General features: G+C 49.0%; 1 protein-coding gene across 3 annotated transcripts in view; it reads right to left on the minus strand.

The window, feature by feature from the left end:
* The window catches only part of Csnk1d (casein kinase 1 delta), a 29233-nt gene extending 13341 nt beyond the window's left edge, over nt 1-15892 (minus strand). For 2 of the 3 annotated variants that reach the window (XM_003464831.5, XM_005001480.4), the window contains exons 1-5: nt 15542-15807; nt 8241-8351; nt 1194-1342; nt 784-1012; nt 225-395 (exon numbers count right to left, since the gene is read on the minus strand). In XM_003464831.5, coding sequence (XP_003464879.1) covers nt 225-395; nt 784-1012; nt 1194-1342; nt 8241-8351; nt 15542-15617 — 736 coding nt within the window. In that variant the 5' untranslated portion in view covers nt 15618-15807. Of the gene's footprint in view, nt 1-224; nt 396-783; nt 1013-1193; nt 1343-8240; nt 8352-15541 lie in introns of all 3 variants that reach the window. The other variant, XM_013147200.3, reaches the window with a different exon arrangement.
* Nucleotides 15893-16000: the final 108 nt, after the last annotated feature.

Genomic DNA, 16000 nt, shown 5'->3' on the forward strand with positions numbered 1-16000 from the left:
GTCCTGCCTCACTCTTACTCTCCTGGGCTTCACTGAGCACCTCCACAGAGGGGCTCTCAGAAAGAACGGGGGACAGACCATTCCCTCCATACACACAGATACCCCTGTCCTGCTACCCTTCTTGTAGAAGATGATTCATCCTGTCCCAAAAACCTAGGCTGAGCATCTCCATCCAGAGGCCAGCTCACACAGGTGGCAGCTGGGCGGGCAGTGAGGGGACTCACAGGGATAGCCTTTGCACAGCACTTCAATGGGAGTGGACATTTTCTTCTCACTGATTCTCTCATACTTTTGCCTCTTGGTGGCAGCCTTCAGCCCCTGCCAGGGGAGAGAGCCCAGGTTGAAGTACATCAGCACGTACCCCAGAGACTCCAAGTCGTCCCTTCGAGATTGTTCTGGAAAGCAAAGGGAAACATGTGAAGGATGGTGTACGTGTGTATGGATAAAAGCAGAAGACCCAGCACGATGATAGAATAAATAAATGGACGCTACTTCAACAGCTGTCCCTCCTGTCTATGGAGGAAATCCCCAAACACCCTGACCAAGCAATGTCAATATCTTAGGTGACTGCTGGGAAAGCCAGCCTCACCTGTCACACCTGGCACAACAGTTGCTGATGCCAGCCTGTCTGCCCAAAGGTGGGACAACAGCCCCCAGACCCATAGGTCTAAGCACCTGCATGCTCACAAGCCTCAAGTCACTGAGAGGCTGGCGTTTCCCCGAACTAAGGGATAGACATGTCCAAAGGCACCCCAGGTCAGCAACCGTACACCCAAGGCTCACCGATTCCAAGGTGTGTGTTGATAGAGGCATACCGCGCCGTGCCTGTGAGATTCTTATTCTCTCGATAAGGGATATGCTGGTGGGTCCTTGCATCCCGGTACTTCTTGGCCAACCCAAAGTCGATGATGTAGACCAGGTTGCCCTTCTTTCCCAGCCCCATGAGGAAGTTATCTGGCTTCACATCTCGGTGGATGAAGTTCTTTGAATGAATGTATTCGATACGACTAATCTACAAACAGAAGCAACAGCAAGGTTCAATCCCAGAGCAGCAATTGGTTAAACAAATTCTGCTCTCTCTGCACAGCAACAGGCATAGTAACAGAAACAGCAACCGAGTAACTTCTCCCATCAGGCCAACCCGTGTGCACTAAGCCCTTGAGCTAGTGGGTACTTGAGAGAGGAGTGCTTACCATCTGGTCAGCAAGCAGCAGAACAGTTTTGAGGCTGAATTTCCTTGAGCAGAAGTTGAAGAGGTCTTCCAGGCTCGGACCCAGGAGCTCCATCACCATGACGTTGTAGTCCCCTTCGGCGCCACACCACCTGATGGTGGGGATGCCCACTGGACAAGAAACCAAACAAAGCTGCTCAAGCCCAGGCTAATGTACCCCACACCTCCATTCCACACAACACAGGCAAGAGGAGTGGGATGGGGTCACAGGGGTCAGAGACCCCACACATGGAGAGATAACCCGGAGCAGACTCTGATGAAGGTGCTAACAAGTCATAGTGGGAAGTGATAGGATCTGAGCCAACTTCACAACACAGGAAAGAGAAGGCATGTGCCTAAGAAAGCAGCTCAGGTAGCCAGGACCAGAAGAGCCAGGTGAAGACAAGGCTATACTGGAAAGAAAGATCCAGAATATAAGGCTGAAAACAGAAAAGAAAGCAGCTCCTATGGTTTGGGTAGGAGAGGAAGAAAATGTTGATAAAGAAATATGCAAAGCAATGAAATTTATACAGCAACCCAGACCCTAGAGTTTGTATCTGGATGCCGGGCCCAAGTGTGTAAATGCAGATATGGTGTCTTACTGGGACTAAAGGTGTTAATAATAGAAACTCCTCCCGGGTGTGGATGGTATTAATCAGTCAGACTGTATCCTGGCTGGAGTAATAAGGGACAGAAAGAAGGAAGCCTTCTACCTGCCACATCATGAACTGTTTCTCCTCCATGATGTCCCTCTTTGCTGTCCTGCTTTGGAACAAGCCAACTATGAACTGTAAGTTGGAATACAAACTGTAAGTTGGAATAGATCTTTCCTCCTTTAAATTTGTGATCGCCACATATTTTGTTCCAGCAATGGGAAAAGTAACCAAGACACTAGGCTTCAATCAGACTATCAGTGGAAATGAGAAGATAGGATAAATTGTAAAGAAAGCATCTCATGAGCTAGAACCTCAAATGAGGGAATAAATTTGAAAATGTCTTTGAGACATCAGATCTGAAGACGTAATGCAATTCAACAACCCAACTTTTGAGAAAACAGGAAAGCCTGGAGCACCTGGGTCCCGCTGTGCCTCACCAGGTAACCATCACTTCTGCAACCCCTGTCTACCACCTCTGCTTGGAGGCCAGGTGTGTGTGCTGTAGTCCACCTTGTCCACAACTGAATCTGTCATGTGGATGGTTTGGGTCTGCTTTACAATGGCATCACCAAGCATAGTCTCAGGTGTGTCTGATGTGAAGAATCTTACATATGCAACTCTTTTCTCTTTTCCTTCTTCAGCTATATACTTGAACATACAGTTTCTGAGTTGCATAATACAAATCATTCAGTTACAAAAGATATGTAAGATAAAAGTCAAAGTGTTTTCCAAGATGGATAGCCTGCAGCAGAAGAATCTGTTGATACTGGGCAGCACTGACCTCAGTCTACTTTCCCTTCCATATGGAAACAGGCCGCACCTGTGTCACCTCTGCCAATGCACCTTCTTCTGCTAATTTTAAGGACAGGAAAATTTACTGAAGAGAAGGAATGGGGATTAGGAATAGATCCTGAGAGACAGGAGGGATCCCAAGTGGTTTGCCCTCTTCTGCTAATTTTTTGTCAGTCTATCCTTTTCCTGTTTACAGTTTTATGATAACATCTTAGTATCCTGTATTAAGAAATTCTTTCTGACCTTGGAGTCAGAAAGAGTATTTTCCTGTATAAGTGTACCAGTCACTTTTACTTCCAATAGACAGTGGGACAGGAACCCAAACTACTCTCACATGAAATTAACAAGGAAAAAAACCCCCAAAATGAAAAGTGATTATGGTAGCCATTGTAGATCTCCTTGTATTTTATTTATAAGTCATGCACCATGTTCATCCTTTTGTTTTAATTGACTATTTTGTTTTTTGGTTTTATTCTCTTCCAAAAAAAGACAAAACCAAAAACAACAACAACAAAAACCCCACAAAACACAAAAAACTGTGACAGGCTGCTCCCCGGCCTGACATTGGCAATCACACTGAGGGCCTCTTTCAGGTCAGACACATGCCTATTGCCGGGCTACATCCCCAGCTCCCTTAAGAAAGCTTTTTGGGTAGTATCTGGGACTGAACATTCATACTGAAGTACATCTCTAGCGCTCTTACTTTTTCAGACAGGGCTATGCTAAGTCGCCCAAGGGTGGGCTCAATCTTGCGCTACTTCTGCCTCAGCCTTCTGGGTAGCTGGGATCACGGGTATCCATCATAATGCTCAGCTTTGGAATGATGGTTTCCAAGGCACTGGACCTTCGCAGAGGACACTGTTGCCGGGGAGCCGACCCTTCCCTAGGGTCCCGCTCTTGCCTGAGTGTCATCACAAACACAAGAACCAAACAGGCTAATATAACTTGACTTCCTCCCTAAAACACAACTAAGGGGCTAAGCAATACAAACCCAACACACAGGAGCATAAAACTCTCAATGCTTGGCACCCAGGGGTCACAAGGCATGCAAAGACTGTAATTTTAATGAGAATCAGGCAATCAAAATTGACCCAGAGTAGAACGGAAGGGAAGGGTGTTAAAAATTTTAATCCTCTGGTGTGGTGGTGCATGCTAAGGCCGGGGGCCACTGTGAGCAAGGCCAGCCTAGTCTCTACAGCAAGCTCAAGGTCAGTCTGAATTACACAGTAAGACTACCTCACAGAACAGAACAGAACAGAACACAAAACACAAACCTAAAAAATGATCATAATGTTAAGTGCACCCAATATCATGGATATAAAAAAAAGAAAAGAGGGGAATAAGAGCAGAAGAACCCACAGATTCAGCTCTGCGAAGCATGGAACCATGAAGCAAACAGGGCTGACCCTGTTGTGGGCAGAGCCCCTTTGCCAGCAGCCCCGTGGGGGTGGTGAAGAGTGAGCAGCCTTAAGGAGAGTTTGGACCTGACGCCAGCCGGGAAGCATGCTGGGAGCAACAGTTTCTCGGCCGCCATCTTCCTGGCAGGTTCTTTCTACAGACAGAAGCAGAACTGCAGACTCACCTGCTCCCCCCACTCCAGCGTGTCACAATCCATCCCTGTCATCACTTGATCTCAAGTCTCAACTGTTCAAAGCTGGCCAACAGACACGTCTCTAAGTTTGGCCTATATTCCAACAGGGGCCTATGTTTTAGGGGTGCATCTTTCCAGCCATGTCGCAGAAATCCCCGGCCCCAGTCTTGGGGCTGGCCACTTTTCCAGGCAGCCTCTAAGCAGAGACAGGCTCTCAGAAACCTCACAAGGGTCTGGCATGTCACTGCCCCTAGGCCTGGTATGCAGCTGCCCAGCTTAAACTAGATAGACCTGTGCAGGTTTGGTATTTGCAGGGCCAACATCCCTCTCCTTTGGGAATGTGGAAATTACTCTTGGCCCTTAGGTCTTTATCTTTCACATAAGAAGTGCTGTTGCACTAAACGGAGTTTCACCTAAGTTAACAGCAACTCTGGGAGAGCTGACAGCTCGGTCTTCTTTCCGTGAACACAAGCAATCCCCATGTGTCCTCCAATAAAGCCTTTTCATGTTTTGCATAGTGTTCTTTTGTACCTTAAGATTTATTCCTAGGTACCTCCTGGGTCTCTTGTGTTTTTAAAGTTACACTACAAATTATTATTGTTGGTGTAATGAAATGAATACACTACATTTGATCTTAACCTTGTTCAACTCTGATTTCTTTTGTGTTTACTATGATAACAGTGTTATCTCTCATGGAGGTTCAAGGCTGGTAAATACAGTAGGAGCAGAAAGGCCCTGGCTAGCAGTTTCCTGCATCTTCTTCAGATGTGTGCTTCATCCTCAGCAGACAAGTAAAGCAGGAGGAAAGAGGCTCTAAAGCCACTTAGGACAAGGTGCCCTGTGACCGGTGGAGAACCCCTCAGTGACAGGCTGACCACTGTTACTCTGTGAAACACACACTTTATACAAGCAAAACCCACAATATAAACACATCTGTGCCTGGAAACTGCCGCTTCTACAGTAACGGCCAGGCGAGCAGGTGAGCAGACAGTCCAACAGTGCTGCACAGTTCCCAGTGGCTGCCGTGCCACCACCTGAAGACGCATCCCCTCACATGGTCCAGGTCCCCTCCGCACCTTCCGGAATGAAAACTAGTGCAGGGTGAGTACTGGCAAATGGTTTCCACTGTGACATGTGAAACATTTCAGTCTGGATGTGCACACTTGGTGTTAAGATAATTACAAATTTTCATGGAATTTTGAAAAATACAAATTTGCTGTGGGGTACAGAAACAAAAATTGAAAACCAGGGCTGTGAGTGCTAGATCACTTGCCTAGTATGTGTGAGCCCCTCGATTCAGTCCCCAGCACTGAGAAACAAAAGCAAAAACAGCCAATTCCTGAAGGAACCACCAACTCACCCCTGGGAAAGAAAAAAGGGCACTAGGGGCTGGGCATGTGTGTGGGCTCCATGGGGAGCCAGGTTTTTCTCAAGGCAGTGAAGGGTTGATGTATCTCCCCTTACACCCATGTGTCCTCAGGACAGAGACATTCTGATGACCAGTGTGAAAAATCCCTTCATCCTGGTCACCTGGATTTTATATGAAGATCTCACTCTCTCCTCCCCAGACTGCATTGAGTACTCTAGTGTCAAACAGAAGTAACAAGTGGTCTGAACCTATATTTTACACATTAACTGGAAAGAGCACCTATAATAAATAGCCTCTGGGTTTTATCTGGCAGTCACATACTGCTGGTAAAATCACTGTCCATCTGAGTCTTTCACCAACACACCCAATTTTAGTTCGTCTGCTATTTCATGTTTTTAATCAGTGGCTCCCACATTTTGGACAGGTGGAAGCTTCTGGGCCCAGCCTGAGGGTGCTGGAGCTTGTCTCTGTCTTTTGGAAAGTCAAAGCCACGTGAGCTCACAGCCTGAGGTGAAGACACTAGTGCCCCCTGCAAAGGGACGGGGCAGAGGGATGACAGCATGTTTCCTGAAGGCTTTCTCCACCCCACGCAGCTGTGACCACCAAGTGCAGCAGCTCTCACCAGGCCCTGATAGGCCACATCTGCAGTCCTGGGTAAGCTCTGTGCCACACATTTCGAGGAATGGGCTGTAGCCATCTAGCTTTTTCCACTTTTTCCTCCACCGTAGCCTGAGTCAACCAACATAAGCAGATGAGACCACCAGCATCAGAGGCAGGTGCTATCGCTTCTGCATTCACCTATACATGGTGGACAATAAATGAGCCGGGACAGCAGCAACACCTGGTGGTTTCTGGGCAAAGCAGATTCCCTAGTCCCGTATCTGCTGGCCCCCAATTTGGTCGTGGTTTGAATGTGTTCAACAAGCACTGCCAGAATTAAGTATGCTAGAACAAAATATTTTCTAAAATAGAGACCTCCATGGTCTCTGCAATTTATATAATTGGAGTAAAACCCAGGCCAGGCCTGGGAAATGGCACTCAAAAGGCCCAGGCAGGAGAAATCCTATTTTTGGGATCCTATCTGAATTTTAGAATCCCAGAGAAGGGCTATGGGAAAGAACAAGGGAGCCAATTCTTCCATTCTACATTAGAGGTCCAAGAAACAGAGCAGTATTTCCTACCAGGGCACACACAACCTGAGGACATTCCTGGTTGTCACAACTGAGCAACAACAGGAATCTACAAGATGTCCTGCAGCACAGAGCAAGCAGCAGCAGGGCCAGGGCTGAGCCCTGCTCCACCCAGAGTGAGCTGTGCAGTCGGGGCCGCACGTCTCAGCACACGTCTCTCAGGCTCTGGCAGGGGTTCTTCTTCCCAACCCTGCAGGTACCCAGCTCACAGTTTCCAAGGACATGGTGCTCCTTACCACGTTTAAGCCTGCAAGTCTCAAGTCGCTCCAGCAAAGATGAACCTTACCTTATCTCAGTCTATTCTGTTGGAAACTTAAAGCTATGCAGACACTCCCTCCTACCCCTGAAAGCCATCAGAGCACAGAGACCTGGCTGTGATTCTCTAGGCTGTCATCTGCCCCAAGGACACTTTGGGAGGGGGTTGTTGTACATAGGTCAGCTTTCACTGAGGGAAGACTTCCAAAGTCAAACCAAGAGCTCCGCCTTCCTACTACACGAGGGGCCAAGGCAGCTGTGCAGAGCAGGAAGGACTTCTGACAAGGGGTCTGCACAAAGCAGGAGCACACCACCTTTCAGCCTCCAGCCTTGTCCTAAATGGGTGCCGAGGGAGGCTGCACCTTAAGAAGGACTCATGCTTGGGCCCCCAGCCCTCTGTGTTGCTACGTCTCATGACTGAAATTCTCAAGTCAAATTCCCTCCTGCTCTATCAGCCAAGCTATCTTACATTCCAGAGAATTCTAAGAGAAAAATTCTGACCCCTTAACTGGTTTCCAAGGCCCCAAGGCCAGGTTTCACAGAATTGCAACATTGACTTTGCTAAAAAGGGCTATAGACATCACCACATTCAAATAAATTGTTTTATCCAAGAGAAAACTGGACTAAAAGAGGAGTCAGAAGGGACTACTCCAAAGCTATAAGCAAAGCATGTGACCCCACCATGCCACCCTGAAAAACCCACAGCTGGGCGTGGTGGCACACTTCTATAATCCCAGCACTTGGGAGGCTGAGGCAGGCAGATCGCTGCAAGTTCAAGACCAGCGTGGGACACAAAGCCCAAGGCCAGCCTAAACCACATAGTGAGACCCTGTCTGAAAGAGACCAAAAGTCCCCATAAAGTGACACACAGCACCACACTGGTGGGATCTGCTATTGTGGATCGTGTAGATAGCTAATATTTACTTTAAATTTTGCACAAAGCCTACATTTCAAAAATACTATTAACTAATGGGAAGTTAAGTAAAGTACTATTGTACAGAAAGCCTAAAAAAAAAAAAAAATCATGTTTTTGTTAGACAAACATTTCTGTGTCTAAGCCAGTCTCAATAAAGGCAGTGACAAATGGTCATAGGTATGGGCCAATATCTTTCCCTCTTCCTCTAAAACAAACCATATTCTGTGACTTGTGACCCATTTCAACAAATAAAGGACATACCTCCACCCTGCATCATTTTGTAGATTTTGCTCTCGATGTGGAGCTGAGGGTGTTTGGTCTTGACACATTCAAGCTTGATGGCAACCTCTTCTCCTGCAGCAATGTCCGTGCCTTAGCAAAGAATGAAGACCACAAACATTAATATCTGGCATGGATCACAGAACATTACAGGCCACTACAGAAACAATGAACACTGCCTCAATTTTCTAAGATGGACCAAATAATAGATAGACGCTTCTGCTTCCTGAGACATGAGGCCTCGGTGACAATCTGGGGAAAACCATCCTATCTGAATAGTACAGGAAAGTCTACCTGACATCCTATCTTCCACTCACCTGACCCTACTCCAGTTTGTCATCAGGGCTGCAGGGCCTGTCCTTTCTGTTCTGAACCTTCCTATTAGTCCTGTCAGTGGGGCTTTGCACTCATGCACCAAAGGGATACCATGAGAGTTTCAGGGCATCCTCCATGCTGCCTCGATAGGCCTCTGGGATATGCCCCAGGCTCCCTCCATAAGGAGGGCTGTTTTTTTTTTTTTTTTTTTTTGTCTTTTTCCTTTTTATCGATAATGGGGATTGAACTCATGACTGCCTGCTTGCAAGGCAGGCGCTTATGCCGCTGAGCTAAATCCCCAGCCCCAGGCTGTTTTTATCACCCTTCTGCCCAGCTGCAGCCCAGCCGGGCACAGCACCTACTGCACACAACTCTCGACAGCTGGGAAGTTCTCAAGTGGACTAAGTTTCTACACCCATCTGGGCTAAGGACTACGAAGACCCTCAACTAGCCAGGAGATGCTTCTTTCCCTTGCTGGACACCAGGTGAGAAGAAAGGACTCTTTCCCACACTCCAGTGGCACCACCGTTAAAGCACACACTGGGGATACAATTGTTAGCATGTGGCTAATACAGTAATGACTACCCTGTAAGTTCAGAAGCAAGAGTGCATAAAAACCTGTATGTTTTATGTGAAAATGTTGTATCTCCGCTTTTCTCAGTAAGGACCTGCAGATCCAAAAAACACCTCTCCTCTAGGATCACACAATATCTATGTTCCCGAGCCCTGCCTAGACCAAACTCCCTTCACTACAGGATGTATCCAAACCTCTGACAACACAAACTAAGTCTCAGGCTGTTCCGGCTTGTGTCTCGATGTCCCCCTAAAACCATGTGCGGTCACAGGTGGAGCTCTTTCAGAGGTAGCTGAATCTAGAATGTGTGACTGATTCATGGTGTAACACTACGATCAAAGGTGCTATAGTTAAGGGTGTGGGGTTACTGAATCAGTCCACTGAGTGGTGTGGCACTGCCCTAAACCTAGCACCTAGATAGACTATACAAGGGCAAAAAAACTGCTAAGGTCCCTTACGTGCTTGCTCTGCTACCTTCTACGGGCCATAAACTGTTTCTCCTTTGTGATGCTTGTCTGCCACACCACCCTGCCTTGGAGCCAGCCCATTACTACGGACTGAACCCTCTACAAACTGTAAGCTAAATAAACCTTTCCTCCCTTAACTTGTGAGTGCTAGGTATCTTGTCTCAGCAATGAGATAAGGGACTAACACACTTAGCCCTCCTCTCCCCTTAGAAAATACCTCCATCCTTCCCAAGAGTGTGGTTATTTGACAAGGAAATAACACAGGCTCCTACTGCCTGACAGACTCCTGGTGTGTGGGGGCCTGGTTAGCCAACCTAACCCTTGGCAACTCAGTTTCTTGTTTACCCAGATGGGGGAGGGGTCTGGCATCCATTCCACAGGGAACTGAGGAGATGAAAGGGTTAAGTTACACAGCACTGTGAGTTCCAGGTGAAAGGCAGAGCAAGGCTAAGCAAGCACCAGTATCACCTGTAATCCCAGCACTCAGGAGGCTGAGGCAGGAGGATCACTGAGAGTTCGAGACCGGCCTGGCCTAGGCCTGGGCTACAACGTGAGCTCAAGGCCAGCCTGAACTGCATAAAGACCCTGCCTAAACAAACAAATGAACAAGCCACAGAGGTGGCCCTTTCAGCCAGCCTACTGGGACAGCTGCAGCAGAGTATGTCGCTCAGCAGGTCTGGGCCCAGAGCCCACTGCCCACTGCAGATCTGTGGGAATGACTGTGTCTGACCACTGCGGGTGACCAAATTAAGAACTTTGACTCTTTAGGTCAAGAAGGAAGGAAGGAAGGAAGGACGGGAGGGAGGGAGGGAGGGGAGAAAAGGTAAGAGAAGAAAGAGGGAGGGGAGGAAGTAAGTGAGCCTTTCAGTACTGTATGCCTATAATCTCAACACTTGCCTGTAATCCCAGCTCTCAGGAGAGTGAGGAACTGAGGACCACTGAGAGTTCAAGGCCAGTCTGAACTGCACACAACCATCTCAAAAAAGACAAATAAAGAAAAGACAGACAAGCAGGCAATCCATCTTTTCTTTCTTGCCTATGATTGGGATTTCTATCCAATACAAGAGAATTGACTTTATTTAAAGTGTATTGTGCAGATGAAAAGTGACCTCCAAGTTCCTGTAATGACCTGGACTCTGAGCTGAACTCGCCAACAGGGAGGGACAGTGACTCATCTCACTGGTTACGTCAGCAACTCCCTGCACCCCAAGCACCACTACCCCCGGGAACAACCTGGTCTACTGACCAGGATCTTCCTGAAGGCCAAAGACACCTCCAGTTGCACTAGCCGTGCCTAATAATAAAGTTCACGATGGACAGTCACCCCACCCCTGCAATACTGACAGTCGGGGAGAAATGACCATTGGCAACTCTGCAATACAACGTGAACTACATTCTATGGTGGGGGAAAGGCTGTGTGCTACCAGCAAACAGGGCCAGTGCTGCTGCAGGATCACTGAATACCAGCTGCGGAGGGACAGTTGGATCAGTTCTGCATACACGTGGGACAGTGCACACTCTGGATCCTCTCCAGGACTTCAGCACCCACTGGGTAGAAAAAGATTAAGCAGCAGAACTTCAAGTTCTACACATCCCACTGCTCTACTACCCTGCAGTCCTGCCTGCCTCCTGGGCTGGCATACCCGGACCCCCTTAGGAATGCTGCTCAAAGTCCAGTCCTTGCACTGTCACCACTATCCACAAGGGAGCAAATATAGGACAAGGAAGCACCAAGAACTCTGCTAGTACAACTGTGACATGTTGTCTTATAAAAGTTGTAGTCTGTAACAGATTACAGTTGTGTAGTTTTGGTATTAGGAATTGAACTTAGGGCATTGTGCTTGCTAAGCAAGTGCTGTGCCACTGAGCTATATCCCAGCCCATAGATTAGAATTTATAAAAATAGATTATTAGCTAGGTGTGGTGGCACACACCTGTATTCCCAGCACTGAGGGGGCCGAGGCAAGAGAATCACCATGAGTTCGAGGCCAGCCTGGGCTCCATAGTGAGATCTGTCTCAAAAACAAAAACAGTTTCTTATCACAGCTAATTCTGAGAAGAAATACTAGAAGAGACACAAATACCTGTATGAAAAATTCCATAAGCCTTAAGGTCCCCAATTCAGAACAAGTCAAAACCAGGTAACTGGTAGAAGTTTATTCAGGTTGTTGATTATACTAAAGACCTCATGAGACTTTCAGTTCTTTTGTGCTGTTCAATAACTCTGGTCTGGTCCAAGACAGGGCTCACTTACTAGGCACAGATGATGATTTGTGTTTAGACACAAGGTGATGCTAGTCCCAGGGAGCCAAAATGATGTCCCTCAAACTGAGCAGACAAAAGCAGTTGGTGGATTATTCTGACCCTAACCCAGAGCATGACAGGAAGGGGATGCTGGAAACTGGTTATTCCCACTAAGGACTGTCAACACAGAAATAGGGAGCTGCCTTGGAACAGCAGGGCAAAGTTTATGTTTGAACTCTGTGGAGCAGCAGCATGACTTCGCATTAAAAATAGCTAAGCAGGCTGAGCACACACACAGCTCAGCGATAGTGTGCCTGCCTAGCACTGGCCAGGCTGGGGGTTTGACCCCAACACAAGGGAAAAAGACAGTGGGTGGGAGAGAACACTCAAGCCAAACCCAGCCCCAAGTACCAGGGCATGGCTTTGGAAGCTGCAAGCCTCATGCCTTCTGCTCTCCCAGCTGGCCAACACGCAAGGGTTCTGTGGTGTACCAGACACCCTACCTGGGATTTTCAGAGAAACCAGGGAATGAGGAAAACGTAACAAATCAGAAATGAGGAGCCTAAGAAGAGACATCATGAAGCCCTACTACATTGTCCATCCAGGTTAAGGGTAGACCGACTTGGGCTTTGAGAGGCTGATGGAGTGAAGGATGAAGGAGAAACGCCTACACACAGCAGCCGAGAAGAAACCTTTCTACTGCCAACTGGTCCCCAACTAGTTGCTTCCAGAAGACAAAGAAAAAAGCAGAATCTAAACCCATGGACTCTGCCACCTGGGCAATTAATAGTTACTCTGCACACTGGCCACCAGCAGCAACCTGACCTTGGCCTGACCCACCCCAAACAGCTCTGCCCCCTCACGTTACCTTACCTACACTGGTGGGGCACAGTGGCTATACATGAGGAACATTGGCCGTGTTTTCAAGTGTTACCAAGTCTGTAAGTGGCACACTGCCAGCAAAAGCAAAGGCCTCTGGTTTCTGCCTCCTCAAGAACTGCATCAGTCACCCAGCACCAGGCTGATACAAGAAAAGGCACCGAGCTGAGAGGCCGCCTTAAATCCACCTGCAGTATATCCTATCCTACCCAGATGCGCTCTCCACAAGGGTGTGGGGTCCGGTGCCTTCCAGCCTGGCCTTCAAGACCTTCCACATCTGGCTGCTCAGACTGAAGTCTGGAATGGAAATTTTAGGTCCCAACAGCAGCCTATGTTAAGTTCAGCACATATAATTTCTCAAACTAAGAAATTTCAGAAATAGCCCCATGATATAGTACGTATTGAGGCACTGAAGAGGTAATCTGGAGAAAGATGTGAAGGAAAATCTGGCAGGGCATCCCACCACGGCCCTTCTTCCTATCAGGACAACGAGCGCCAGGGAAGATAGCCCAACACTAGCTGTGGCCTTCTCAGTCCATGAGTTGCCATCATGAACTGAAGGACATTTCCCCTCCCCCCAGTTTCAAACACCTGGAAAAACAGAAAAGTCCCAGGTAGAAATCTAAACCCTCCCATGTGCCAGGCTCAAAACAAAACTGGAGGAGTGGAGTGCTTCTGAGAATTACCAAAGTGGCAACAAGAAAAGTTTCAGTTTACACCCTCACTAGAATACATGACACAGGTTTTTAGTGAGAACCCAAATCCTCAACCCAGCTCTGACTGATGTCAGAAAATTAGAGTGCATCTGAGTCAACCCATCCCAGGATCTTTCAATCAGTGCTGACTCTGGACTACAACCTTTCCAGTCTGTCATGCACAAGGTAACACTGCCATTCAGGGTTCGATTCCTTAGTGGGTGGCCTCAAAGAATGGCAACGTAGGCTAAGAGCCAATGCCAACGAGACAAGATTGCTGATATCCAGCCCTGTGGAACAAGGGAGAAACTCATGCCAACGAACCTGGTATCTGGATGCTTCAACCCCAGGACCTCAAAGCCACAGCAATCCCATTTTAGAACAGATTTCTCTCTCTTAAGAGTTTAGTCAACTGATAAAGTGCCCATAATGTGCATGGCAAAAGGTGAGGCCTAAAGGACACCAACCCTAAATAAGGTGTACCCATGAAGCCTGTGTCCTCAGCAAGAAGTGTTCGTACCTCTGAACAATGTGCAGTGACCACTCTACAGCTGCACTGTCAGGACCAACCTCCACAAAGCACAAAGTTGTCTGGCAAGGTTTCAGAGAATAAACAATTTCAGAATACCTCCTTTTTGATGGCTATGAATGGGTGGCTAATGGAGTGACTCTTAAGTATAGCGCCCAGATCCTGATGTTAAAACTTTTGCCAAAACCTATTGTTCTATAAATAAGCAGAACCGCTTCCATTTATCCACCACTCTGACTCCCAAAACACTGCTGGGAAGGCATCTGGCTGACTACTTGGTTATAAATATTTAAAGAGTGAAATCCAAATGTCTCCCAAGCATATTTCACTCAGTAAACCAACACAGCAGAAGTGCAGGTTCAAATCCACGGCATGTGATGGGGTTGTCTTGCGGGTTAACTAGTCACCAAAAGTAGTTAAAAGCTACTCCCCGAAGCAGATTTCTCTTAACTTTGTCAGTCCTCCAGTTCTGGAAGGGAGGAGGTGGGGAGCCAGCCCCAGGCTTCGCAGAACTCCCGACCCTCTTTGACAGGTATGGCAGCCAAACAAAGACCGAGGCCAGGTCTTTCAACCACAGAACATGTTTAACCCTAAACTCGGCAAGTCCCAGGAAATAATTTATGCAACGCGTGCAATTAATTTTACCTTACAATTCTCATCTAGATCGCTTAAATTAACCCTTTATTATACTGTGCATTGTTACTGCAAATCGAACACAACCCAGGACATTTTACCAGTAAGTATTTTTCAAATTACCTTTAACATTTGAATACCACAACTCTGAGTCCTTCCCACTTCCCCTGCTTCCAGTTTTGCCAATGGCTTAACACCGACTTTGTCTGTGTTCATCTAAATTTGATTGGCTGTACCCAGTACCAAATATTCAGCTTGGATGCTCAGAACGTACTCAATGACAACTGCAAGGCCAAGGGGCTGTAGACAGACCAGGGCCAGCACAGTTCCTAGCTCAAAGGGAACACTTTCAGTGTCTCCCTTCAAGCCAAGGAAAATACCCGAGAGAAGCAGCAGGCCCCTCTAGGGGGTCAGTTAAGTAGAGCTGCCATTGTCGGAAAGGGCAGGAGCAGCCGGTCACGAGGAGCCCTCAGGACTGAGCCCAGCGTTTCCCGTTTCTGACCGGGACACCTTCCACCTTCACACTGTATTCAAGTTGTTTTGACATTTTCCCCCACGTGTGGGAGACGCAGGGTCTGCGGGGGTGGGGGCAGGCAGTGCCGGCCCGTCGCGGAGAGCAGCATGGCCTTTGTTTACCGCGGTGACCTCAGGCGGGGGAGGAAGCCGCCGCCCGGGCCCGAGGCCCAGGCCGTCCCCTCTCCTCCCCGCCCCTCCCCCAGGGACCGCAGCCCCCAGGTCACAGCCCCCCATTGCCCGGCCCCGCCGCCCCTCCAGCCAGGGTCCTCCCCTCGCCGGGCTCGCCGCCCCACTGCACTCCAACCATCTCCGCGGCCCGCAGACCCCCCAATCCCGCCGCGCTCCCCGAGCGGCCGTTGCCCGCAGCCTGGGATGCAGGGCCCCGAGCGCAGCCCGGCGACGCCCCCACCCCGGAGCCCGCCCGGCCTCACCGAGATAGATGTCTCCGAAGGAGCCACTGCCGATCTTGCGGCCCAGCCGGTATCTGTTCCCGACCCTCAACTCCATGGCGGCGCGCCGGTAGCTGCTGCTTGCCCGGCCGCTTCCTGGGTCTGCGCTCCGGGAGGCGGCGCCGCTTCTGCCGCGACTGCGGGTCCGGTCCGGCTCCGCCCCCCTCACGGCCCCGCTTTCACCATCGCTTTCAGGCCGCCCAACCGCCCCCAGCGCCTCAATACGGGACGGATGAGACAGTCCGAGCGCCGCCGCCGCTGCTCCGGCCCCTGCCGACCCCGCTTGCCCTCTCCCCGCTGCGGATGGACTCGGATCTTCCGGGCCTAAATCCTCTTTCTGCTGTCTAAAGGAGCCGCCGCCATGGCGCTGTGACGTCACTTCCCCTAGCAACCCGACGGGGCGGGGCCGCGGCTCACGGAGGCGGGGCCTGGCGTCCTAGC

The sequence above is a fragment of the Cavia porcellus genome, unplaced genomic scaffold (assembly GCF_034190915.1).
Source record: "Cavia porcellus strain 051 isolate PalLab524CR breed Dunkin Hartley unplaced genomic scaffold, mCavPor4.1 scaffold_32, whole genome shotgun sequence".
Lineage (NCBI taxonomy): Eukaryota > Metazoa > Chordata > Mammalia > Rodentia > Caviidae > Cavia > Cavia porcellus.